A 25829-nucleotide genomic window follows, 5' to 3' on the forward strand; every position below is an offset into this window, starting at 1 on the left:
ATGCGACAGGCTACAAGACATTTAAAATCTTTCGCTCACAGGAGTCAAGAGACATTCATATTTACATAATATGTAACAATTACTTCCGTGAAGGATCAGTGATCTGTGTGATTGTGCTTCATTTAAAAGAGAATAACTCCAGGGAGAGATGTAATAGCATAAAATAAGCCTGTGTGATTATATGTGATCAAAAGTATCCTGTGTACTTTTGGTCTGGGGGTCTTTTTCTTGGTTTAATCTAGGCCCCTTAGTTTAACTGAGGGAAATCTTAATGATACAGCATAAAACTATGATTCAGACAATAATGCACTCAAAACTGTGTGGAAGAACTTGACTTGTGAACAGAACCCCCCCACCCAGCACCTTTTGGATAAACTGGAACTGCATGCCAGGCCTTAGTGCCCAACATCAGGGCCTTGATTTTAGGCAAATGAAAGCAAAGTCCTGCAGCCAGTTTCCAAAATCATGTGGAAAGTCTTCCCAGGAGAGTGAAGGCTTTTATAGCTGCATATTAATACCCATAGTTTTGGAATGAGACAATCTTGTATTTATACTGATGCCATTGCTGTATATTCTATATATACAATTTATGTAAGGAATCCCTCCACGTTTCCTACTTCCTGGGGTTTCTGTCTTTTTTTCTTTTTTTTTCTTTTACAATGAAAAGGTTTTTGTGAGTATCTGAATTGAAGTTAAATGGATAGAGGATGTCCTGTGTTGTACAGATTTATGTTATTATATTATTATTTTATAAAATTTAAGTTATTCTTCTTATCTCATATACCGTGTATGTTAGGAGGTGTTCATTGTCGTTGGTTTTTATACTTTGATATTTGTGAATAGATCATCTTCAATCAATAAAACTACAATAACCACAAGTCGTCGGTTGCCGTAAACGGGCAGAGCTTTGCGACATTTGACAAAAACATTGACGACAGTGTCATGGCTGCGCACGGAATCAGTTTCGAGAGTGTGAGCAGCATTGAAGACAGGAAAGAAAGTAAACGACAGGCACGACAAGAGGCAATAGAAAAGGTATGAACTAAAAGCTTCTACAAATCTACATGTAACCTGAGTTTCGTTTCACTGGCGTCAGTTATGGTTCAAATCTGACCGAGATGAAGCTAACAAGCTAAGTAGGCTAATAGCTAACGTTACGTACGTTGACGTCGCCGTTTGAGTGTTTCGCGGAATTGTCATTATCCATGATGTAAATTTGTATCTTTTCTGTCTCTTTCTATCTCTATCTGTCGCTCGGAAAAACCAACAGTACTTGTGTGTCTTCACATTAACCTGCTAATGTCTGTCTCGACAGGAAAATGACCGGACAAACACTGCGGCTGTGTTTTATAGAGGGTTTTTATGTCATGGTCGTAGCTATTCACGGTGCCTCGTTGTTGTTAATCTCATATGTACACAGTTTTTTTTAAATTGTGCGCTATCTTTTTGGTGTGCAGCTGTGTTTACACAGACTCACACAGAGCAGATGAGGCTGTAAACACATTATCTGCCCAGCTCACCTGTGCCTGAACTGGCTGCACAAGGCAAAGAGTGCAGCTGGGTCTGATTTATATTATGCTCTGTAATAATATCTTTATTTGTATAGCACTGTTCAAAAACAAATTACATAGTGCTTTACAAAGACATAAACACAAAAGAAATTACCAGATAAATAATAAATAAAAGTAGAGAAAAAAAAGTGAGGTATAAATTATTAAAACAGAGTAAAAACAAAAGAATAACTGATTCAAGACAAAGCAATGCTGAAAAAGTGCGTTTTTAAGAGAGATTTAAAAGATGAAACAGAACTAACCTACCTGCTCTCCTCTGACAGGATGTTCCAGAGTTGAGGGGCCCTGACTCCGAAGGCTCTGTCTCCTCTGGTTTTTAGTCCTCACCTAGGAATTATTAACAGACCTCTGCCGGAGCCTCATTATGACTCCAGAACTCATCAGCGTTACTGTTATTGCTTTCAGAACGGTGCTCAAATATTTGAAAATCTTATCAGCAGGATCACAGCAATGTGGTGTTCTTTTCATAATGAGAATAATGTCCCTCTAATCAGATATTATTACAGTCCTCACAGTCAGTTCAGGTGGACTGGCATTAGATAAACGTGTTTGAAAATGCACATGTACCCTTTTTCCCATTTGAATGATCCCTCTCACACCTTTTTCATTCCACTCTTTTATTCCTCTTATTTCCATTCTGTCGCTCAGGCCAAGCAGAAGTATGATAGAGAAGAGAAGAGGAAGGAGCTGAAGAGGCAGAGAGGGGAGGACACCTGGATGCTTCCTGAGATCAACCAGAGGCTGCAGGAGATAGAGGATGTAAGATGCAAAGTTTTTCACTCAGAGTTGTGCATTAACTAATAATAGCGATGGTCACAGCTTAATCACTGTAGTGCACTATTATTAGACTAACTCCGCGCCAAGTCACACAACAGTGGTGGCTGTGTTGCCGGTCTGCAGTGTCATATGATAGTTTGACACCTTTATAGTTTGAGCATGTTTATGACAGTGTTATGAAATTGTAAAAAACTTTTATCCACACTTTCACTGCCATTACGAGTTAAATTAAAGCAGTTATTCAACAGAGGAACAGGCCTTGATGATAATGATGCAGGAACACACCCTTAGATCCCTAGATTGTTTGCCATTATGGAGACATATGGGCCATAAAAAACAACATTTTCAGTTGTATTGACTTCAGATTAACATGACAATCATTAAGAAGACACAAACAAGGAGCAGGAATGTAGACAATTCTCACAAGCTTAGCCGGCATTCCTCGATAACTTCTCATATGATTGAGGACTGACTCTTTGATGGAATCTGAATCTCCCACAGGAGGGCTCTGTGAAGAGCAAGAAGAAGAAAGAGAAGAAATCTAAAAAGAAAAAGGAGAAGAAGAAGAAGGCCAAGAGGGAAAAGAAGACGAAAGAAGCAGGAGATGGCTCCAGTGAGAGCTCAGAGGTAGCTTATTAATTTATTTTCTCCTGCAGGACTCCTTTAAACAAGGTCTCAAGTTGACACCTGAATAGTGCTGGCTACACTGTTAATGAATAAGTAAAAGTTTTAAAGATTTGGTTACATACAAGAGACTTAAATTCTGCTTGACTTTATATTGATGTATAATTGAGTTATTCTTGGTGTGTTAAAAATGTGTAATGATAATATTTTAATGTAATAAGAGATGCCAGTTTTTAAAAATGAGTTTTGATATGATAATCTCTCATACTATTGTCCTTCTTCATCATCATTTCCTCCTTCTCTCTCTTGTCTGTGTGTGTGTCAGGAGTCAGGGGACGAGTGGGTTGAAGCTCAACCTCAGCAACAGGTGGCTAAAGCCTGGCAGGTTTCTGATGAGTCCAAGCCTACAGAGAGCAACTCCAGCCTGGCTCAGAATGTCCAGGTAAAGCCCTCCTCCTGGTAATAATATGAGTAGTATTTGGTGTCACTCACTAAAAAATGTAATGTAATCTTTCTTTGAAGATGTTTCTGTTAATACAACAACTCCTTCATGGACACAAATGTTGCCAGCTTAGCCATAGTGTTTTCAGAAGTCCTCTTCCTCTAAATAGCAAAGTTCCTTTTCCACGGTAGAAATGAATAAGCAAGCTAGAGATGTCTAGAGGTACAAAGGAGTAATGTACATACTGGTCAGATATGTTTGCTTCTTCTGCTTTAGAACCAAATGTTTCATTCATTACTGAGAAAGGGGCTTATTTTTCTTTGCATGTGGATGCTGTTTGTATGAGAGAGCAGCGATTGTTATGTGCTAAGTTGCTTTTTAAGTGGTCATTGATCTTCCCTCAATCTGTACATCTTTCTTTTCTCGTTTAACGCCCCCCCACTGTCTGTCTCCGTCCTGTAGAGAGATGAATGGATGACGTTTGACTTCCTGGCTATGAAAACCACGTCTACGGCAGAGAAGAGAGCTGAGAAAGAACGACAGAAGGAGGAGGAGCAAGCCAAGGCTCAGGCCATTGAACAGGTGTGTGTGGATTGTTTTTTTTCACCTTTTCTCTCCAGTTTGTAATTCAATTCCAGCCTGGGAGGTTGCAGACAGTCAAGTGGTGCCTCTGATACACATAAGTTTGAATGCAAAATGAACTGCATGTGTATTTAAGAGTAAGATAAATAGTGATCATGTTGGTGTGTGCATGCAGTGCATACTATATGAAAAAAGTGTGGAAGTCAGTTTTTTCATTTTACCAACTGTGCAGTTACCAAGGTAACAGAGGGTATCCCCCCTCGGACAGCAGTTTACTGTAGTGTGTGTGTGTGTGTGTGTTCTCGTTGGTTTCTGCAGGGTGTTTTGCCTGCATTTCTATTATTTGTGCTCCTGTTGTGCTTTTGTGGATATCCAGAAATGATTCAAGTATGTATGTTGTTGGTTTCCTCAGGCCGGTCTGCACAAATTGGAGCTAAATCCGTATTGGAAGGATGGAGGAAGTGGTCTGCCCCCAGAGGAGACTGCTGGTACTGCAGCAAAAAAAGGTAATAACAAAGATCAATAAATTCTGTTTACACTCAAATGTGCCAAGAGAGCAAATGTTTTCCAACCATATAAAAGGTTCTGTTTTACTCCACGTTTTATTCATTGATGTTATTTTTCATCCACATTCAGAGAGTTTCTCCACTGAATGTTGCCTCAATACACTTGAGTGCAGTTCAGCTGCAGCACTTTGCATTTTATTGTCTCATTATTCCCCTCATACACTCCCATCTTCACTTACAGTACTTAACTGTATCCTCATCCCTCATCTTTTAATTTTTCAATAGCCTTTTCCTCTCCATTTCTTCTATTTACTCTTATTTGTCTCTCTCCATGTTTATCTGTCAGTGTTTTGTTTGTGTTTTTTGAAAGTTAGACAGACATGAGTAATTCAAGTAGTCTGAATAAGTATCTTTCTCCTGATACTCTTTTACTACCAGCGCCCCACTAGAGGATTCCTTGTATTAACAGAGGACCCCGGGGACTCTTCCATCCCCGCATACATGGTTGTACCCAAATATGTCTGCTTCAAAAAAGACAAGAGCAAGTATGTTGATAGTGGATAGAAAGTAAAGGTGAGAGGAGAATTGAATTTTAGCAACAGAGGACTTGAATACAATTATGTGTGCTGAAAAGTCAGCAAAACTGGTGTTGAGAGGACACATAGCACCAGAGCTTCAGAGTCAGGGATTTGGGGAAAGGGAGAGAAACAGAGTGAGAGAGTAAGCTCTGTTAAGCTGCATGTGTCTCTTATCTCTACCCAGTAAGTACAGGTCCCTCTGGACTTGGCATGGCCTTTATGTTGTAAGCTTCATTTTAACAGCAAGGCAAAATAAGCTGACACAAACATCAGAGTAACACACACACACACACATTTGCTTACTTTTTCCCTTCAAACTGTGCGCCAGATGGGAATGTTGTTTACCTCCTCTTGTGTTATGATTATGGGGTCACTGGAAGTACAGATTGGTGTGTGATTGTGGGTACTTTTGTGGATTTATAACACTGGATACACTTTGTTGTGTTCAGAGAGAGTCAAGGAGACGCTTGCTGGAAAATGGTCAGGTGACCTGTGGTCAGCCCCAAGATATTCTAGATAAATTGTATTTTTGATAAACAAAATATACTCTTGTGAAATACAGACTTTATTTCCATTCACTCATATGTACTGTCCACATTTATCTACATTTGTCTGATAAAACTTTTTTCATCACTGGTTAGCAGTAGCCAGTTGTCTCTTGGTGGGCATAAAAATACATGTTTAGAAAGTTCCTCTTCTACTTCATAAAGCTCGTCCTTGAAACAAAACAAAAAACATTTCGGTTCTTTTTCTCAATGTTTTTGGCCACTTTGAAGGCAAGGCAGAAGCTACAAAGGATTAAATGTTACCACATTTTCAAACAGGCAAAATCAGATACTGTGCAGTGTCGACCTTGACCAGAGAGACATTTGGTTTCAGTCAATACTTTTTTTTATGTCTTATCTCATTTGGAAGTTATAGGAAATGCTCCTGTGGAAAGAGCATTCGTTTCCCATGAATTTAAAAACTGAGTTTCTGAACCCTCTGTTTTTCCTCTCCTACGATTTTTGTCTCTTGTGTTTCCCCTGGATATCTTTCTCATTCATCAGCATTTGTAGATTTAGTTTCAGGTTTGTTTTATCTTTTCCCACAAGCATTCTCTCCCAGCTCCTTCATTTTCTTATTTACATTTTTGCAACTTTCCTATTTTTTGAACAAATAGGATTTCAAGTGCCCACATCTCTTTCTCTCACCTTTTACTCATCATCGCTGTTTCAATCCATATGAAAACTTAACTGCATGTTATTTGCAGAAAACTCACTAGAAAAATGATGATGATGCCTATTAGCATTACTTGAATTTATATCATTTTACAGGTTTTTGACCAGTGTGGAAGATATCATTACAGGCTTACTGAAGGATAATATTCAAATGTGTGTTTTGCTTGGGAACCTACAAATAATCTCTCAAATTCACAGTCTGTCTTTCCCCCTCTCCCTTCATTCCAGCCAGTACAGTAGTGAATGATGGCGGTCTGAGCTGGCTGAGGAAGAGTTTCCAGAGGATGAAGGAGCAGGCAGAGAGGGAGCAGCGCAGCCTCAATGACGTGGTGGCTGAGAGATACGGAGTGAGAACCGACGGCACACTGGCAGCACTCACACATTCACATGTAGCAGAAACATATGGTTACACCTATAAATCCAGGTCAAAGAGAAGGATGTTGCATAGTATTTAGCATATTGTAAATGGAGGTTTGTACATAAGAGTATTGATTCACTATTATTCTGACTTACGTACGACACACTTTCTCATTAACTTGAATAAGAAAGTGTGTCCAAACTTTTGACTGGTGCTGTATGTGTCAAGGTAAATGCATTCACCAGTCAAGGTCAACACACACACACACAAGCTTAACCTGCTGACTTCTAAGATATTCACTGTAGAAACTGACAGTTCATTAGCATACATTAGCTCATTCACTACTGTGTGAGGAATGTATGTTGAGAACCCTTGTTGTATTATTAATCTCTCTCTTTTCAGCCCAGTGTCCTGTGTTAAGTCTCTTTCAGCAGTGTCAGCATTTCTGTCTTGAGTTGATCGCATAGAAACTGTCACTGTCAGAACAGTGTGTGTGTGTATTTCTCTGTGTGCGCTTCCTTTTTCCTTTGTCAGAACTCAGCAGTGCATCTCATTTGTGTTTTTCCTTGTAAAGTAGAGACATCTCATATACTGTCTTTGTACCTTATCATTTACAATATAATCTTTGCATATGTGCATGGTTATTTGGGTGACTGTGTAGCACTGTATTGAGCACAGATAGAGTAGTCTGAGGGCCCATGTCTACAGAACTGTATAGACATACTGTTTGTCATTTCTGTGTTGTTAATGACTGGAGAATGATTGCTTTGTGTCTGATATAGCACCTTGTACCACAGGTGGATGATTCAGATTTGTGAAATTTTAAATAGCAAAACGTGAATAGTGGTCAAATGTTTTAATATGTCCTGTATTTCTCCTTTTTTAGTCAATGGAAGAATTTCAGCAGAGACTAGCAGAGGCTGAAGAAGCTGCTTACGAACAGAGGAGAGGGGGAGAAAGAGAACGAGACAGCACGACAAGGGGCAGCTGGAGGAAAGGAGAGGACGAAAACAGGGAGAGGTGGAGGAGAAAGGAGGGAGATGGGGCAGAGAGAGATCGGTGGAGAAGAAGTGAAAGGGAGAGAGGCTCATCACCCACCGACCGGGACAGATATTATTCTGAGAGGGAGAGGGAGAGGGGAGGCTATCGAGGCCGAGACGAAGACAGGTTTAGAGAGAAGGAAAGGGAGAGGGATAGAAACAGAAACCAGGAGAGAGATAGAGATAGGGAACGTGACAGAGGGAGGGAGAGGGATGGAGGAAGAGACAGAGAGAGAGGTGATGAAAGAGACAGATATAGGGAAAGGGACAGAGAGAATGATAGGGAGAGAAATAGAGATGGAGGTAGGCCCAGTGTCGCTTCTTCATCTGGGCAAAATTGGAGTCAACGTTCCCTCTCTCTTGGGTCACTGAAAGGCCGCTTCCTCAAACCCTCAGAAGATGATGACAGTGGTGGAGGTGGGTTAATATCAAGGCCTTTTTTTAAAAGAGGTCTGAGTCAAGTTTTGCAGAAGTAAACAACATTTTGATCTTATTTGGCAGGAAATGGTTATTAGGTTTTTTTCTTTTAAATTGCAACAACATAGGTCACATTTCTGCTCAATTTCTGCGTTAAATCAAGGAGCAAATTGTATTTCATCAAATGTTTTTGAAGGTTTTATATTACCTGATGTACAAGTTTCAACATTCTTTTTAATTTCTTTGCCCGTGCAGCTCCAGAGCGTCCTCCTCCAGCTCGGCCATCCACAGGATTCCTGAAACCCAGCTCGGACGACGAAGACTCTGGTCCGCGCAACACCAGCGTTCCGGCCTGGACGAAGAGCAGCAATCCTGCCCGTGAATCTGATGTTCTGGAAAAACCACAGCAGGAGAAAGAGAGGGAGGCTGCGAAAACTATACCTGCTGCTCCAGAGGGTCTGCACGGTGACAAAGCTGCTGTGACGGCATCAAGGTTTTAAGCTTTTTATTTTGTTGCTGTAGAAACACGGTTCACTAAATGACATCTCTGCAACAGCAGTGACTGAATATTCAATTGTGTTTGTGTTTGGGCAGACAAACCAAATTACTCAATGTCATGGTTGTCCTCTTGGGATACGGGTATATTCATGAAAGCAGTAGAAAAATTCAGCTTTTTCTATCATGGGCACATAAGCATGCTCTCTAAACCTCTTAGTAACTGTCTTTAAAACCATTGAAACCAGTATTTTGCTGTTTTCTATTCCTAGAAGACTGTAGTTTTTTCCCCTCTTTTCTTTGGGGTTCAGTACTCTATAGAAATCATGAACTGAGTCACAAACATCTCTATATCTATACATAGAATAATAAGTTTTCAGATTTTAGTACATCTGTTATCAGAGTTCTTGCATTACTTTCCAATGTAAAGCTAACTAAAAACAGAGATGGTGACTGCCTAAGTCAGACAAATAATCATCTTTTGGCAGCGATGCAGCAATAATTTGGCCCCACATACAACAAAAACAACCTGCACTCATGAAACTTAAAGCCTCTGTAGATAAGAGTATCTGTGTTTATGTCATGTTAATGTATTGACATAATAACCTTAGCAGAGACTTTCTCACAGTAATTCCTTCCATAAAACTTCACTGTCTTCACAAATGTACTTAATAAGTTTCAAGGGACCTACAAGAACTCTAATCTTATCTCTAAGAAGTCTTTATCTGCTTCTGAACATTAGTCTCGATATTCCCAGGAAAACTCTATATCTCTCCCTATCTGAACTCTTGAGCCTATGAATCATATAGTCTCATATGTTCTCTGTACTTTTATGTCTAAAGAACTAACTTTAGCAACATAAGTCGTGTGTTTACACAGCTGCTTCATCCAGAATTGTAAAGGACTCCTGCAGGGCAATTATTGTTTCCTGTATCCTCTATTGTCGCTGTCATGGTTTATTTTATTTGTCATCTGTCAGTCAATGGATGAATGTTTTTTAGTCATTACAAAGCATCAGTTATCAGTCTGTCACACAATATTACAGATACTCAGAGTGCTGTAACATAGCTCATTTCCTCTTGTCTACACAGGCCTTTTCCTCATGCTCTTTCTTGTAATTATATTTGTATCTCTTCCTCTCCCTAAATAATGGAGAATCTCTTGGCAGTCAGATGATTCACAAGCTTATATGGCTTTTTACTTTCACAGCACTCCAATGTGCAGCAATGTTGTCGACCAGATGTCAGGGTATCAATGCTTTGTAAAGCCTTCTTAGTTGTTCTGTGTTTTGCCTCATTAGGCTAAGTTGTTTGGGTAAACCAGCGCCCAGAACCCCTGCAGCATGAAATGAGTCTGCAGTGTCGCAGAAGAATGAAATGAGGCTATGAGAGGTGTAATAGCCTAGAACGATGCTTCCCAGCCTGCAGTTCAGATCCTCCCAGGCAAGGCTGTAATGATCTCTGGGGGTGCTCAGAGACTCAAATGAATCATAACAGATAAACACTGTGAGAGCTTGGAAGAAAACAACTGAATGGTTAGGGTTTGGACTATTATTAGGGTGGAATAGTTAAGCAGTGGGGGGTAGTGTATTGAAAATGTTTACTCAAGTAAAAGTAAAAATTACCATTTCACAAACCTTAAAAGTACTTGGTCAATAAACTACTCAAAGTACAAGTTACTTTGTGTTTTAATATTGTTCAGTGGGTGCAGGCCAGAGATCTTCACAATTTGTTTTATGCAAGTCCAAGTCAAGTCTCAAGTCTTTGGTTAAGAGTTTGAGTCGAATCTCAAGTCTCTTTTCAGAATAGTAAGTATTACATTTGCTTTTTTTTTTATCTACAATGTAAAAACCTTCATGTAGATTCTCCATGAAGGTATCGATAAGATGACTTTAAAATATTGTACTTGCAAGCTGTGTTGCCTGCTATTGTTGCCTGTATCTGTTATTATCTTGATATGGACATGCAGCCAACCAAACCACTTGCGTTGATATGAAGGGCGCTTCATATGATTTGCCTTCTCCAACTGCACAGGCACCCAATACACTATGATTGTAATACGCCATTAATGGAAAGTGAAAATATTTCTTCTGGCTTGTGAAAGGGTGATGCAGGCTGCTTTCCAACACAGCCACCAGTAGAACAGTGTGCAGTTACTGGGTTTGAGTTACATTAGTAAAACAACCAAACCTTAAATTGAAAAGATATTTGCCTGATTTTCTCAGTTTTGGCATTTACCCACCTCATTAATATCAGGCACAAGCACATGTCTCCGTACCGCAAGGGAGACCGGTTAAAGCTCTCCTGTGTAACTGTGTTAGATGACAGCTCAGTTCGGTTAATGTAGCAAAATGCATAGTAGATAATAGACTAGTTGTAAAGGTATGAATGGCAAATGTAGCGAAGTTAAAAGTAGATTACTGGCCCCAAAAAATGCTTGAGTAAAAAGTAAAAGTACAGTTTTAAAAAGGAACGTGAAAAGTTACCATTCCTAAAAAAAAAACCTACTTTTTTACTCATTTGTGTTACTTGTAACAAGTTACTAGCCAACCTTTGTAGTTAAGTCATTAAATTCTGAGGGTGACTTATGGGTAATAGCTGTAGGAAAAGAGATAGAGAAGCACTGAACAAGAGGACACTATATTGCTTGGAGTAAAACATTTTGGACAGATACATATACTTTCAAATGTCTTCATATTAAAGCCATGAATTGACATATAGTAACATATAAATAATTTGCATTTTAGTTTTTGAACATTTTTTTAATCCATTTTTCTTTGCCGTGCCCTCACTCCTCCTCTTCATGTTTACATAGGAGTGAGAGTGACAGTGAGGAAGAAGAGGAGGAGGAGGAGCTTCCACTGCTGTCAGAGGAAGAGATGAACAAACTGGGCGCCAAGCTGGTGAAGGCAGAGATCATGGGTAACACAGTGAGTCGGCCATCATAGTGTTACTGTTTTGCTCCCAATATAGAGTCCAGACAGTAAGTGTTAGGACATTACGCAATTTTTGTTCTTAAGGCTCTTCAATCAATTTGAAATAAAGTAATGGGCACAACATTAAAGTTCCTATATATTATAATTTGAATAGGTTTAAATCAATATAGAAAGAACTGTGTGGGAGATACAGTATAGCCCTTTTAACAAATAGACTTTAATGTAGTATCCATCATTTTATTCCAAGTTGAATGAGCTGAAGCACAGAGCTAAAGAACAAAAAATGTGTAACTGTCCAAATACTGTCTGGACTGTATGTCATATGTCACATTTTATTCACTGATCATTTTTATTCAGTCACTGTGATGACAGTTTTGGGTGGTCAGTTGTTCATTAATAGAACTCCAAAATAAACCTGAAGGAGTGATTTACAGAATAACAAGTATTTGTCCATGTGAAAAGAAATAAGAACAAGTCATACTGTACAGTCATACTCGCGGCTCTGTGAGTCTCTATTTTGGCTCTGCAGTGCTTTAAGCTAATAGCTTGCATCAACATGCTAACATGCTCACGATGACAATGAATTAAGTCATGGGCTCACCAGAGTCATTAGGATTCATCTTGTGGGCGCCATAAATGTCTTTAGCAAATTCCACGGCTAAAAACAAGCGATTATTGATCTTTTATCCACATTCACTCTGTCAATGAGTTTCGTTGTTTTATTTAGGTTTGTTTTAGTGTGGACTCTCATTAAACTCACTTGATTTTTTTTAATGCTAAAGCTTTATGGTTCAGCAGATTTGCTTTTTCTCAACACATTAGCTTCAACTCTTTCCTTAGTGTTGATTTAAAAGCACGTCAGAGGATCCATTCATTTATAGCTTTTATTGATCTGTGCGCTCCACTCCCCCTATGGCTGTCTTCACATGTCAATGCCAAGAGTGCTATTGGGATCTCTTATAGAGAGTGTTAAAAGGTTGTCTGTTACAACACACACACACACACACACACACACACACACAAACCTATAATGCTGAGTGTTATCAGCCTGACATCCAGTATCTCCCTACACGACAAAGCAATCAAACTGATATTCCCAAACCTCTGTGTGTGTGTGTGTGTGTGTGTGCATGTGTGTGTGTGTTAAGTGCCTTTAACGGTCATGCACTCTGCTTTTTATGCTCTGTATATAAAGCAATTGATGCTCAGTATATGAAGGTATCGATATCTGTCACGGTAGAGGAGGTTTTTGTGCTTGTACTATATGTGTGAGACAGATGTGTTCTCTCAGTCCTCTGTAATCCAGTATCAGCTGCTGTTAAATACTGGCCTGGTGATATACTGTATCTGTCTTTTACAGCTTTTATGTCATTTTTAAATGGGAACAAAAATCTGCCCAAAATGTTCTATCTTTTTGGGTTTTTTGTTTTCTTTTCCTCGTAATTCTTATATTTCTGTTGACACTATTGTCTTTGTTATTCTTGTGTGTTGCTAATGAACCTGTAAAAAAATACAATGTTGACTCACTGATACTCAAGGGCTGATATATATACATTAACTTAGATGTAGAGCTGCAACGACTAGTGTATTAATTCATTGTCGATCAAAAGAAAATTAATTACCAAGTGTTTTGATAATCGATCATTATAGTATTTTTAAAGAATAAATGCTAAAATTCTCTGGTTCCAGCTTCTTGAATATGAATATTTTCTGGTTTCTTTAGCCCTCTATGATAGTAACCTGAATATTTTGGGGCTGTCGACTGTTGGTTGGCAGTGGGGACACAACAAGACATTTTAGGTTGCATCTTTGGCTTTGGGAAACAGTGATTCACCATTTTCTGACATTTTAAACCCAAATGGCTGATCCAAAAATCAAGAAAGTAATCAGTGATAAAAAAAATAATAGTTGTTTGCAGCCCTATATAGATTTGCAGACATTTCTGTGTTTCAGATATATTTATGTTTGTGTATTTATGTGTGTGTTTCAGGCGCTGATTGAGAAACTGAAATCCCAGTTGGCGGCAGCTCATAAAGCCAAAGAGAGTCACGCTGCCCGAAAGAAGCTCCACGAAACAGCTAAATCAAAGCAGGTCTGTAGATACTATAAATGTATATATGAGTCTTACATTGTCATTGTGTACTGTTCACAATGGTAGAGTAAATATTAGAAACACTCTTTAGTATAACAAAACAATTCAAAAATGACCAAAAAGTAAACTCAACATGTCTCCTAAAACTGTCTCAACAATTGAACATTATAACCTTCATGCAGGTAGTATTTAATGCAGGGTTGTTATATCAGACCACATTAGTTTTAGTGAGGTGTTTACACCCCAAAAAGGACTAAAGGCTATGATTAGACTGTTCAGAATGAATAGAAGAACATCTTCTCTCCATTTCTCTCTCTGCTGTTTCTTTCCTGTCTACATACATTAACCATACATCCAACACACACAGACACACACATTCACTAAAACACACATGTATAATCACATAGAGAAAATTCCCAAATACAGACACACCATCTTAAATCAGATACATATACACACACTCTCAAATCACACACAGATATAAACACATGCACATACAGGACTATATAGATACAGAGAGTCTTGAGCCTGACACACACACACACACACACACACACACACACACTGAATCTTCCTGTGCTGGCTGCTTCTTCTTCCTTTCCCATAGTCTGAATGCTAATCCAAACACTCAAGGCTATATCTTTTCTAAACTTCACTTACACACAACAGGTTACTGCAGCATCCATCTAGTGCCTCACACACACTCGTCTTCACATGTGACTAAACTCTCTGCTGTTACGTCTGACTACTTTTTGTTTGTTTGAAATCTCTTTGCTCCTCGGGCTCTCGCGTCTCACCGCCTGTATGGAAACCGCTCCCGTTTGGCATTTCAGCAGAGCCTAATGGGAAACAAATGTCTTTTAGTGTGCTGATGACACTCCCCGAACAGGGTCATTCAGAGTGTGCCCCTGTGTTTGTGTGTGTGTGTGTGTGTGTGTGTTTGTTTTTAAAAGAGAGCAACAGAGGAAGAAAAAGACAGATTGAGAGCGAGACAGAGAGATTATCTGTGCCATCCTGTCTGCATCGGTAGTACAGGCAATTAACAGAGAGCAATGGCTGTGCCCTGACACCTCAGGGCTGCTTTATCTCCTCGGTGGCATCGCTAATGCCTTTCCTGGCTTAACACACACACACACACACACACACACACACACACACACATGCATGCACAAGTAAATGGAGGCCTATTTCCAACATGAGCAGACAACTCTACAAACACATGGAAAGCAGGCTGTGATTATTTGGCTATCATACCCAAGTAATGCCAGATTCCTCCTCAGTTAGGCCGCCCTGTCCAAATTAAAAGACGAGGGTGCAATCCTCTGAAAGGTCTTCTCAGAAAATGTCATAATTCTTAGGTTTTAGTGCACTTCTCAGCTGAGAGGCACTTCAGCCCTTTCAGAGATCCTCCAGTCTGTCTTATTATGGAAAACTTTTGGCTTGTCTTCACTGTTCAATGTTTTTGACTTTTGCTGCCTGTCTATCATATTTATTGTTTTCACTGCATATGGAGCCTTGCAAGGCCTAATTGTGACCACTGGAGCAGAAGAAATATTCTCTATTTTTTTTTTTTTTTTTGACAGTCCATTTCACTGTCTCCCAAATACAACCTTTTTCTTGTTTCTTGTCTTTTTCTTCTGCTTTTTCTGCTACTTTAGTCTTCAATAGACCATCCAATCAGATATGGGCTCTTGTTAAATATGTTGTTTATCCTTCTGAGTGTAATTAATCTGACTGAGTGAGTGCTGCATAAAATGGGATAAAATGTCCTGTTTATATTTTCTGCAAGAATAGCAAAGCAAGAATAGCTGAAATCTTTCAGCTCCTCATAATAAGCAAACTTTTTGATCTTTGTAAAAGATGAGCCTGCTTTGAGTGCTAAATTGGCACAGACTGAGCAGTCTTATCAGAATATGCTTTTACGGGAGTTTTTATTATCAGTGCAGTCATCCAGGTTGTAAATATGATCAGCAAATGTTGCATTTCTGACCTGGCATTTGGACGATTTAAAGATTTGTTTGGACAATTTACATTTTTATCGAGATGTTTCTGATGATCCTCTTTTGAGTCTCAGTTAAATACCAAAATGTGAATATTTAGGTAGATTTAAAACATGTTTAAACTTTTGGGAATGTAGTCAGTCAGCTGCATTAACATGAAAAAACAAATATAACTGAAAATGTTTTTGGTTTTTCAGGTCCCGGGTCACTCCAGTGAAGACCAGGAGGTCCTGCTGTTCAGAACAGACAAGTCAGGTCAGGCCTGGCCGGTCAAGCCATCCTCTGGACCTCAAGAGCCCCACGGCGGACGACGGAAGAAGAAACCGGTAAAGAGGCGGAGATGAAGTGTGGAAAGGGAGTAGAGAAATGACAGGACAGGATTGAAGTTAATGTACTGCTGCACACTTGGTAAAAATAAACTATATCAGAAAGCAACCATACAGCACAAAGAGAGAAAGGATTCTGCACACTGTTGCAACTAGAAGACAGTGAAAAAAAGGGGAGTAAATGACATGTTCGGGTCCTGCTATTTGTTCCTTGTCGTTTGGTATTCATCAGTGTGTGTAATGAGAGCAGGGTCTCCCTTATGACTCTGTGTTTAATGTAAACAAACCGCTCCAGTCCACTTTCTGTTCACAGTTATTACAAATTTAGTGGTCTAGTCTCCTTTATGGTCTGGGTCGCTCTCTGTCTGTCCATTTCTGTCAGCGTTCATCTTTTTACATATCCTTCATACACTTGTCTTCTTTTTCCTCTCTCCTCCTCTCCTCTCCTGTGTCCTTTGTCCCTCACTCTCTCATCCCCCCCTTTCAAAGATGTGATGCGGCACCTGATTTCCAGTGATTTTTCCTGTTCATCACCTTGTCTATTCTTTCTTAACACTCCTTTCCTCTCCCACTCCAGATTGAGACCCATGTTGACGGGGAGCGTGTGCGCTACTTCCAGGATGATGACAATGTGGGTCTGCAGGAGATGGTCAGGAGGGAGAAGATGAGCTCTGCACAGGATCAGAACGCCCTCTATTCTCGAATGGCTGCCAAGGTAAGGAAATGCTAATTTTACCACAACCTTGAAATCGCTGAGCGTTGATGAATACGATTTGGCGACTAGGGTAACAACCTTGAATGTTGATAATTATTACCAAAATGAACAGTGTGACCTGGAATTCAGTTTGTGATCATAGACCCAGAGGAATCAAAGTGGTAACTCAGAGCTGAGATCAGCTATTCCCCAGCCTGCCAACACAAGGACGAGGTTGTTCACACTCCGGCAACATAAGAGCTGCTGTTATCACAAGGTTGCACCTTTACACTACAGTTATGGAGTCAAAGACCGTTTGCACATGACACCAATCGCTCATCAAACATAATCTAAGCAACCAGATTATTTTAAATATTTGTTTTTTTTTTCTCATTAGATTTTTTTTGTCGTTTGAGCCTCAAAGCACAGCTCGGGATGCTCCATAGCACCATTGCTCTGGTCTGGATGTTTCCATGTTCTCATAGAGTTATGGGTTATTTTTTACTCAGTGATTAAGCCGCTGCTTTTCCTTTTCTGCTCTACCATTAGTCCACTTTCCCCTCTGTTGTGCTTTCTTTTATTAGTCTGATTGAATGCCATCTCAAAGTTAGTCAGACAGTTATGTCACATTGGCAACTTCTTTAACTTATGGTCAAAAAGAGATGTTTGATTTGTTGTTTGGGGACAGCAGTTTCATTTAGTTGAAAATAGAAGATGGCAAACTCAAGTAAGGTTGATCAAGTTTGCCTACACTCTGGCTTTTGTCAGTTGTTGTCATCATACCTAATATGGATACAGTTATATCCAGACAACAATTTATATTAAAAAAAAACATTTTTAGTTATTTTTTAGCCCTGACCTATATTATGAAATGTCATTTTGTACATTTTTTAATAATATTTTACTCAAACAAAGTGGAAAATGTAGTAGAGGGAAGTAGGGATTTGTGTGACTGGTTTTGTAGGAAAAACATCAGAATATGTAAAAGGACTTCTATCTACAGTTGTGGATACCAATTTATTTAAAATTATGTGTGGAGTGATTTTAATCTGTCCACAACATATTGTACCATTGGGTTTCAACCTGTTTCAAATCGATTGCTTGCGGCAACACTACAGCGTAAATTAAAAAAGTTTTCCTTAATTGATTCTAAAAGCTCCAGCACACTGCGAACATTTATGTTCACTTGACAGTCACTCATCACATATTCTTCTGCACTCATGTCTGTATAGAGATGTGCAAGGATTACTTTTCATTGAGATTGCTTGACTGATTGTCAACAATTTACTTAAGATGCACTGAATCTTATTAAGAACATGACTGATTGTCTAACTTGTCTTTATCTGGAGAAACAAACTGGTCTACATAGAGATCGGTTTTAAATATTGCAATGGAGGCAAGAGGATGCAGCAACAGTAAACAGCTTATATTATAGTATAGCATAGCATAGTATAACTAACATACCCACAGAACCCTATAAGATGAGGTCAGTACCCCTGTATTGACACCATCCGTCATGTTTCAAATGTGTTCATTTGAATTAATTTTAAAATGGATGTTATGTAACACTCGATTATGTAGAAGTTTATATTGTCTTTATTATTTTCCTCATACAAGACATCGTGATCCTGAAATTGACCATGTTTAAGTCTTTTTTTTTTTCAGTACATTTGGTCAAGTTTGCATTCACACTGCTACCACTTGTTGGTGTTGTGCAGTTGGCCTAGAGTAGCTGGATTTTATCCTTTTTGTTTTTTTCACATTAGCTGAAATACAATATTCCACAGTCTTTTTAATGACTCCTGGTAGGGAAGCACTGTTGGTACAAAAAATGTTGCTCTTAAGGAATGAACATTGAATGTATCAATCAATCCCTATTGAGCAATGTGAGCAGAGGTACAGTACATTGAAATCTGGCAGGAGTTCTGTTCTGCTGTGGTGCTATTTGTATATATATTTGTGTGTGTGTGTGTTCGTTCATGTGAAGCATCACTGGATGAATTCTGTCATACTTCTTGCAGGAAAATTTGATCTTGCATATATGGGTTTGGGTTCGTGTTGCTATCCATTTCTCTCTACTACATCTACTTGTCTCTCCTTGTCTCTCTCTCTCTCTCTCTCTTCTTCCACCGTGTGCTCGAAATAGACGTTCAGGAGCAGATGGGTTCTGCCAGGTTGTGGTGTGTTCGTCAGTCTATCAGTTACAGGCTGCACTTTTCCTCAAAGCGGAGTCACATTTTTCTTGCTTCTTCTTCTCCTTTATGCTTGTTTACTTCCCCTCTTTCTCTCTCTAGGTAGGAATATGACAACAAGTAGTGTGAACTACTAGTGTGAAAATCCTACTGACAGGTGTGTGTGTGTGTGTATGAAAAGGGATGGAGAAATGGAGGAGTTGCCATGGCGATTATAAAAAAAAAAAATACAAATGCTTTAGCTCTGTCCATGTTTTTCCTTTCTCCGACTTTCTCTGCCCTCACTCACTCACTTTCACTCACACACACACACACACACACTCAATCACTTGCCCTCACTCATATATTCATTACACATGCATGCGTATAAAAATACACATACACACACGTTCTACACCTACAAAGAGTGACACTAAAAATACATCCACAGTTACCATGGCAGGGCTTCTATAAATACCATTTCTAATCACAGCTATAGATTTATGATCTGCAAGGGAGAGAGAGAACTGTATATTGTCCCAGCGGCTCCCTCCTGTCTCTCCATCATGCTATCCTTCACTCTTTGGACGTTTCTCACAATCTCTGTTGTTCTTTCTATAATTATCTGTATAATCCTTATATCGTTTTGTCCATCTGCTTCTTTCCAGATTTTAATCATTCTCCTTCTCTATCCTTTCTTCAATCTTCCTCTGTCATCCCTTCCCTCTCCTTTTTATCCTGAGTGTGGCGTCTTCACCGAGTTGTTAAGAGGAGTGAGAGATTCAATCTCATGCCAACACACCTGGTGTCCTAAATCATGGAAAAAGAAGTCAAGAGAAAAACAAGAAATGATAAATGATCAGTTATTGGACAGAAAATGGTATTCAGATTTTGAAATTTATTGAGTTATATCAAATAAAAATATGAAACATTTGAATTTTAATAACGCTGCAACAAGCAATTACTTTAGTTGTCGACTAATCTGCCAAGGATTTTCTTGACTAATCTAATAATAATTTTATCTATAAAATGTCAAAAAAGTGAGAAATGACCTTTATAATTTTCTAGAGCCCAAGTGGATGTTTTCCAATTACTTGTCTTATCTGAGCAGCAATCCAAAACCCAAAGATATTCCATTTATTATCATACATATGAGAAAATATCTTTACATTTGTGAAACGATTAATCAGTTATCAAAGTAGTAGCTAATTCTGTCAGTTTTCTGTTTCAGCTGTAATGTTTACAACATCAAAAAATGTGCAGAGATGCTGGATTTTCTTGTTTTCATATCATTTTAAATGAGTGTTTTTGTCCCTTCAAGAGGTAGGGCCAAAAGATCTTATGTGTCCGTCCAACTCTTTGCTCCAGAGCACGATATCTCAATAATTACTGACCAACTACTTACCAGATTGCTGTGACATTTTGGATTTTTTTAAAACTTATTCCCAAGAAATATTAAAATCTAACGGACAAGTCAACACATTCATGAACCTCAGAGGATGGACCCTTCCCATTATACCACACCACATGACCCATGTGCATGACGTGTCTATTAAATTAAATACTGGTGCATTTAAAGTTGCTAATCACATTCATGCTCCCAGACAGATAACCATTTGTGATTTTAATGGCAGCGTTTTAGGCCTTGGTAACATGGACATTATTTTTTATTTTAGACATGTTGCAGACTAGATTTTTTTTACTGAAAAAAGATGAATTGATATATAATTCTTTAAATTACAGAAATATTGATTTTCTGTGGGTAAATTTCCTTTTTGCTCAACTCAGTGTCTTGTCGAAGTATATGTTAACAGGATGGATGCTGGGTATGATTAGACTTGCTCTCAGGTTTTCTGATTCATTCACTTATTATTCATCTCTAAAAATTATTGGCACAATATATTGTACAGAACATGACTGTATTCCTGTCTTTTCCCTTTACTCTTCCTTTCTCCTTCCTTTTTTCATCCATCCTTCTGCCATGTCTCTGTTGACCCCGTCTACTTCAATCTATTTTTTTTAGATCCCTTTTTAGATCTCCCTTTCACCCCCACCTCAATATCCCAAACCATGTCCTTTCTTTGGACATCGCTTTAAGGTTTGTTGTCTGTCATCTCATCTCACTATTTTCGTGCATCCTTCCTTCTCTTCATCTGCCTCCTTTTTAACCTTTTTTTTTTTTAAAGATGACTTTTTTTGGCATTTTTGCCTTGGGTGTAACACGCAGTAACCATTTGGCTATCGGACTACTCCCTTCCTTTTTATCCTTAATGATTTTGGCATTTGTATTCTCCATCTTTACTTCTCCTCTCCTTTCACTCTGTTATTATGTCTGTCTTAGTTTCCACCACTTTTCTTCAATTTCTCCTACCAGCAACCAGCCTCTCATCATTATTTCTCTTCTATAGTACGTCCCTGATAACTGTAGCCAGCTTGGTTGTAATGGTGTTTTCCCGCATGTGCACTATGAGGGTATATATGGCTGTAGGGACAATTTGACCATACAAAGCAGACACTAAAGAAGAAAGAATTAGGGACTAATAGTTAGATCTTAGAATACAGAAATTAAGAGAATTTCACACACACTCATCCATAACACAATCTGAACACACTTCACATGCTTTTTTTTCTAGTTTGTCACTCTTAGCTTTTATTCTGCTCACATTTATCAATAATCAATGTGTATCCAGAAGCAGAAAGGTGCAGCTCTGTTCGCCTCTAATGGTCAGTGACTCAGGAGACACGAGAGAGAAAATAAAAACTACAGGCATCAAATGTTTCAGTACTGTTTATTATCAGTAAGTAGAGGATTACACCATGTTTTTGGCAGTTTTATCCATTGGTCAGATACAGATAAATCAACAGCTCTGTGTGTTTAGTTAGCATACTTGCATTGTTTGGAGATTTAATGTGGTGTATTTCTTAAATAAAACATGAGTAATGTGTCAGGCAAACTGTATCGTAATCCTTTCAGCTCTCCTGCTACATGCTGAATTCACAATCTATAATTTAAACTGCATCAAGAATGAGTTGTTTTTATGTGGAGCTGCAGTGATTAGTCCATTAATTGTTATTAACTGACAGATTGTTTTTAATTGTCATTTTTCAAGGGACAATACCAAATGTTTGTTGGTTGCAGCTTCTAAAATGTGAAGCTTTTATGTGTCATACATGATAGTAAAATGAGTATCTTTGGATTTTGGACTGTTGAGTGGACAAAACAGGACATTTGAAGAAGGCTCTATGAAATTATAACAGTGTTTTCACTATATTCTAATTTATTAATCAATAAAAGAATTGTCAGAATAATCAATAGTGAAAATAATCCTTAGTTGCAGCTTTAATTTTCATATTATGCCTAAGTTGGAGTGTGTTTGTGTGTGTGAGAGTATGTGTGATTGCATGTGTGTATGTAAAGAAATAAAACTGTCTGCTCTCGTACAAATGCGTGTGCTGTTGCACACTTACGTGCCGTCCTTTGCGCACACTCACTCCTACACACACACACACACACACACACACTCCCCCTCCCACACTGTCACTAAACTAATCCAATTTTCACTCTCACTCACACACTCACTCCTACACACCGAGTCACGCACACACACTCACACACACTTCAGCCATGCCCGCCTCTCGCTCTCTCATATACACACAGATTCCAACCTGTTGCCCGGTTACCACGGCGACAAGACTCAGATGTAGAAACACCGGAGTTGATACCCAGCGTCCTGCCTCACACCGTTAACACAGAGACCAACTTACATACAGGACAGTCCGGGCACATCTCACACACACACACACAGAATATGGCATGGAACCAGCACAGACGGTAATATTGCGTCAGCACTTACAGACACCAGTTAGGGAAGCTACCAGCCAGTTTCCAAGTATGGTCAGTATCACAGCAGAGGTTCTTAATGGATTACCATTGTTTTTCTTCCCTGTTTTAAGAAGTAAAATATACACTTTTGTTTTAAGCCTGAGATAAAAAACTTGAAAATCTTGATGAAATAAACCAGATTTGACCAAGAATGATTCCTGTTAAACACTGCTCACCGTCTTCCTCTTCCTCTCTTCTTCTCTTTTCCTGCATCTCCTCTGTTGTCCCCATCGTCTCCCTCCACCACCTCTACTCTGACTGACTCTCCAGATGATGGGGAAGACGGACGGCGACAACTATACGCTGGATGACATGTTTGTGTCGAGCGCGGCGCAGCGGGAGGGTGAGGGGAGGGAGGAGGAGAGGATGAGGAGCAAAGCCATCGGGGAGAGCAGGAGGCTGGCTGCCTCCATGGAGAAATGCCATCACTGTTTCAGCAGCCAAGAGCTCCAGAAGCACCTCATAGTGGCAATAGGGAGCAAGGTAATGGATCATGAAACTTCATCATCAACCATTTTGATAATTGATTCATTTTTTAAGCATAAATGCAAATCATTCACTGGTTCCTGCTTTTTAAATGTAAGGCTTTGCTGATTTCCTGCTTTTATATCCTTATAAATTCAATTGATTAGTTTTAGCTACTATAAGACTACCATAGTACTACTATACCTCTAAATTATAGGACTTGTTGTCTCGTGTGTGTGCATTTGCGGTCTAATGTCCAGGTATACCTCAGCCTACCTGCGGGACTGTCGCTGGTTGAGGGCCACTGTCTCATCTGTCCTCTACAGCATCACTGTTCTGCCACCGGATTGGACGAGGATGTCTGGGCAGAAATGCAGGTTAGCGGTTTCCCCAATTTGACTGTCGTTTTGCAGCAGTGATATATGTAATCAAAACCAAATTCTACTTTCATTTTCAATGTTGACTGCAAAACAATAATAATAATAGCTTCATTGAGTTCACTTCCGTGCCGCTTTTCTTTCCTCAGCTGTTCCGGCGCACCTTAGTGCGTATGTTTGAGTCCCAGGATCTGGACTGTGTGTTCATGGAAACACACATGAACCTACGCAGAAGACAACACATGGTCCTAGAGTGTATCCCACTACCACGAGAACTAGGCGATATGGCACCTATATACTTTAAGGTTTGTGTCTCCTTTCATTCAGATGACGTTTATTTTGTCTAGTCTTATGCTGGAAAGGGGTTTTTTAGCAATACGTTTGAATTGAATGCATGAACATCAAGTATGTCCTCTTAAGTGTGGTAATACAGCTGTTTCTGTGTGCCTCCAGAAAGCTATCATGGAGTGTGATGAGGAGTGGGCCATGAACAAGAAGGTTGTCGACCTCTCTTCGAAAGACATCCGCCGAGCTGTATGTTTTGTCTTATTTTGTCTTTCTTTAATAGGTTTTGTTTTTTATGCCTTATATCCTGCCTTCTCTCCTTTCCTTCCTTCATTCTTTGCTGTGTTTGTTTTCTTCATACCTTCCTTTCTGTATTTTCCCTCCATCCCTCTCTTCCTGTTCTTTTATTTCTTGTCCTTTTTTCGTGAAATGCTTTCCTCCTGGTGTTAATTGTTTGTGTGATTCCTCTTAGGTTCCTCGAGGTCTGCCCTACTTTGCTGTAGACTTTGGACTCCAGGGAGGGTTTGCTCATGTCATTGAAAATGAACAGAAGTTCCCCCATTACTTTGGCAAGGTTGGTGTGTGCATTAACGCTTCTACACCTCATGCATCATTATGTATCTTTTTTGTAGGTTGTAGAAGTCACTGACATATATGCCAAATATACTACGTTACCAACCAAGCCACACTTCAAGTATCTGTTACTTTGTTGCTACTGCTAGTTATGCTAGCAGTAACATTTTAAAGATTTTTCGAGTACACTTTAGTTTAGAGTTTTTCTGCTGCAAGAAATTAATTCCAGATAATCGTTTATAGCAGTTTTTCAGTATGATCAATCCCTCTTTCCCTCACAGGAAGTGGTAGGAGGCATGATGGACGTGGAGCCACGGCGTTGGAGAAAGCTAATAAGAGAGAACTTTGACGATCAGAGGAAAAAAGTCCTGCAGTTCGCTCAATGGTGGAAACCGTACGACTGCACCAAGACTGACAGCTAACTGGAAACACTGACAGAACGCTGGTGCAGACTTGATCACGCATATAAATTCACACAGCATTCTGATTTCATGTAAATTTTCTTAATAGAAGTTACAATGTGAGAACTTTTTTTACTTAAATAAATAAATAAAATAGCCTGCATCCATGTATTTGTTGTTATTTGTACGTACATAATCAGGCTGGAAATAGCTTATTTTCATCATTTCTTTACATTGAAAAGCCCTCAAGTCCAAAATCTCATTCCCTCATCATTCATAAATTCTGAATATTAAAAAAAAACCTTAACACTAGTTTGTGAGCAAAGTTCCTAAAGGTATTTTAGTATCAAATAAAACTTCTTTTTCATTTTATAATACATATGCAGCTGGGTTGGTAGGTAGCAGAATAACTATGAAGCAGTTTCTTAGACATAAATTGGAGCCGTCTGTGTCATACCCTCTATTTTTCAAGCTCCCACCAGTTCTGCCCTTCCCTGCTCTCTAGCCCTGGGATTCAATTTCTTCCTCTGTGGCCTTGTGATCCTTTGCAGCTGTCACTTTAATTCTAAGAGGTTTCACTGTCATCACAGCCACAAGAACAAATGTATACACATGCACACAAATGCCACAGCGTCACAACCCTCACACCTAGTCTGACACTCATACACTCTTCTCATGAGCAATCAGTCACCTTGCCCCGGCATGTGACCTCATCTTTTTTTTTCAGCTATGCTATTGGCTCTTTGATTAGCTCATTACTTTGGAGAGTCACCTTATTTCCAGGTTTCATCTCAGGCACCACATGGAGCATGGGTTCAATTGGTTAGTGCTGAATTTGTGTGAATCACAAAAGAATTGTTTTTATTGCACTATTTGTGTATGTGGTCAGTGGGGTGAAAAATCAGGATTTTCTCTCTTGCATGCTCTCTAGTCTGAGAGTAAATAGAGACAGTCCTCTCCTAAATGAATCAATCCCTGTTGTTAGATAAGTAGAGGGTACACCATGTGGGAGATTCA

At 39.2% G+C, this 25829-nt stretch overlaps 1 protein-coding gene across 2 annotated transcripts; it reads left to right on the forward strand.

The window, feature by feature from the left end:
• Positions 1-903: 903 nt before the first annotated feature.
• On the forward strand, positions 904-24976 carry cwf19l2 (CWF19 like cell cycle control factor 2). 2 transcript variants are annotated; one of them, XM_044354117.1, is made up of 19 exons: positions 904-1035; positions 2220-2330; positions 2850-2975; positions 3298-3414; positions 3877-3996; positions 4409-4502; positions 6529-6647; positions 7545-8115; positions 8371-8608; positions 11425-11539; positions 13536-13637; positions 15835-15963; positions 16541-16678; positions 22982-23194; positions 23437-23553; positions 23703-23858; positions 24007-24087; positions 24311-24412; positions 24693-24976. In XM_044354117.1, exons 1-19 carry the CDS (start codon positions 943-945, stop codon positions 24831-24833), a joined length of 2883 nt encoding a protein of 960 aa, XP_044210052.1. In that variant the 5' UTR covers positions 904-942; the 3' UTR covers positions 24834-24976. The 2 variants fall into 2 exon arrangements, with proteins under 2 accessions (XP_044210052.1, XP_044210053.1); XM_044354118.1 differs by having other exon boundaries at positions 7545-8109.
• The last annotated feature ends 853 nt before the right edge of the window (positions 24977-25829 follow it).

This window comes from Thunnus albacares, chromosome 6 (assembly GCF_914725855.1).
Source record: "Thunnus albacares chromosome 6, fThuAlb1.1, whole genome shotgun sequence".
Taxonomy (NCBI): domain Eukaryota; kingdom Metazoa; phylum Chordata; class Actinopteri; order Scombriformes; family Scombridae; genus Thunnus; species Thunnus albacares.

Coding starts and splice junctions, on each gene's coding strand:
- cwf19l2 (XM_044354117.1), top strand. CDS start 943: ATGGCTGCGCACGGAATCAGTTTCGAGAGTGTGAGCAGCATTGAAGAC. Junction 3,997..4,408: donor AGGCTCAGGCCATTGAACAG/GTGTGTGTGGAT, acceptor TGGTTTCCTCAG/GCCGGTCTGCACAAATTGGA. Junction 23,554..23,702: donor ATGTCTGGGCAGAAATGCAG/GTTAGCGGTTTC, acceptor TTCTTTCCTCAG/CTGTTCCGGCGCACCTTAGT.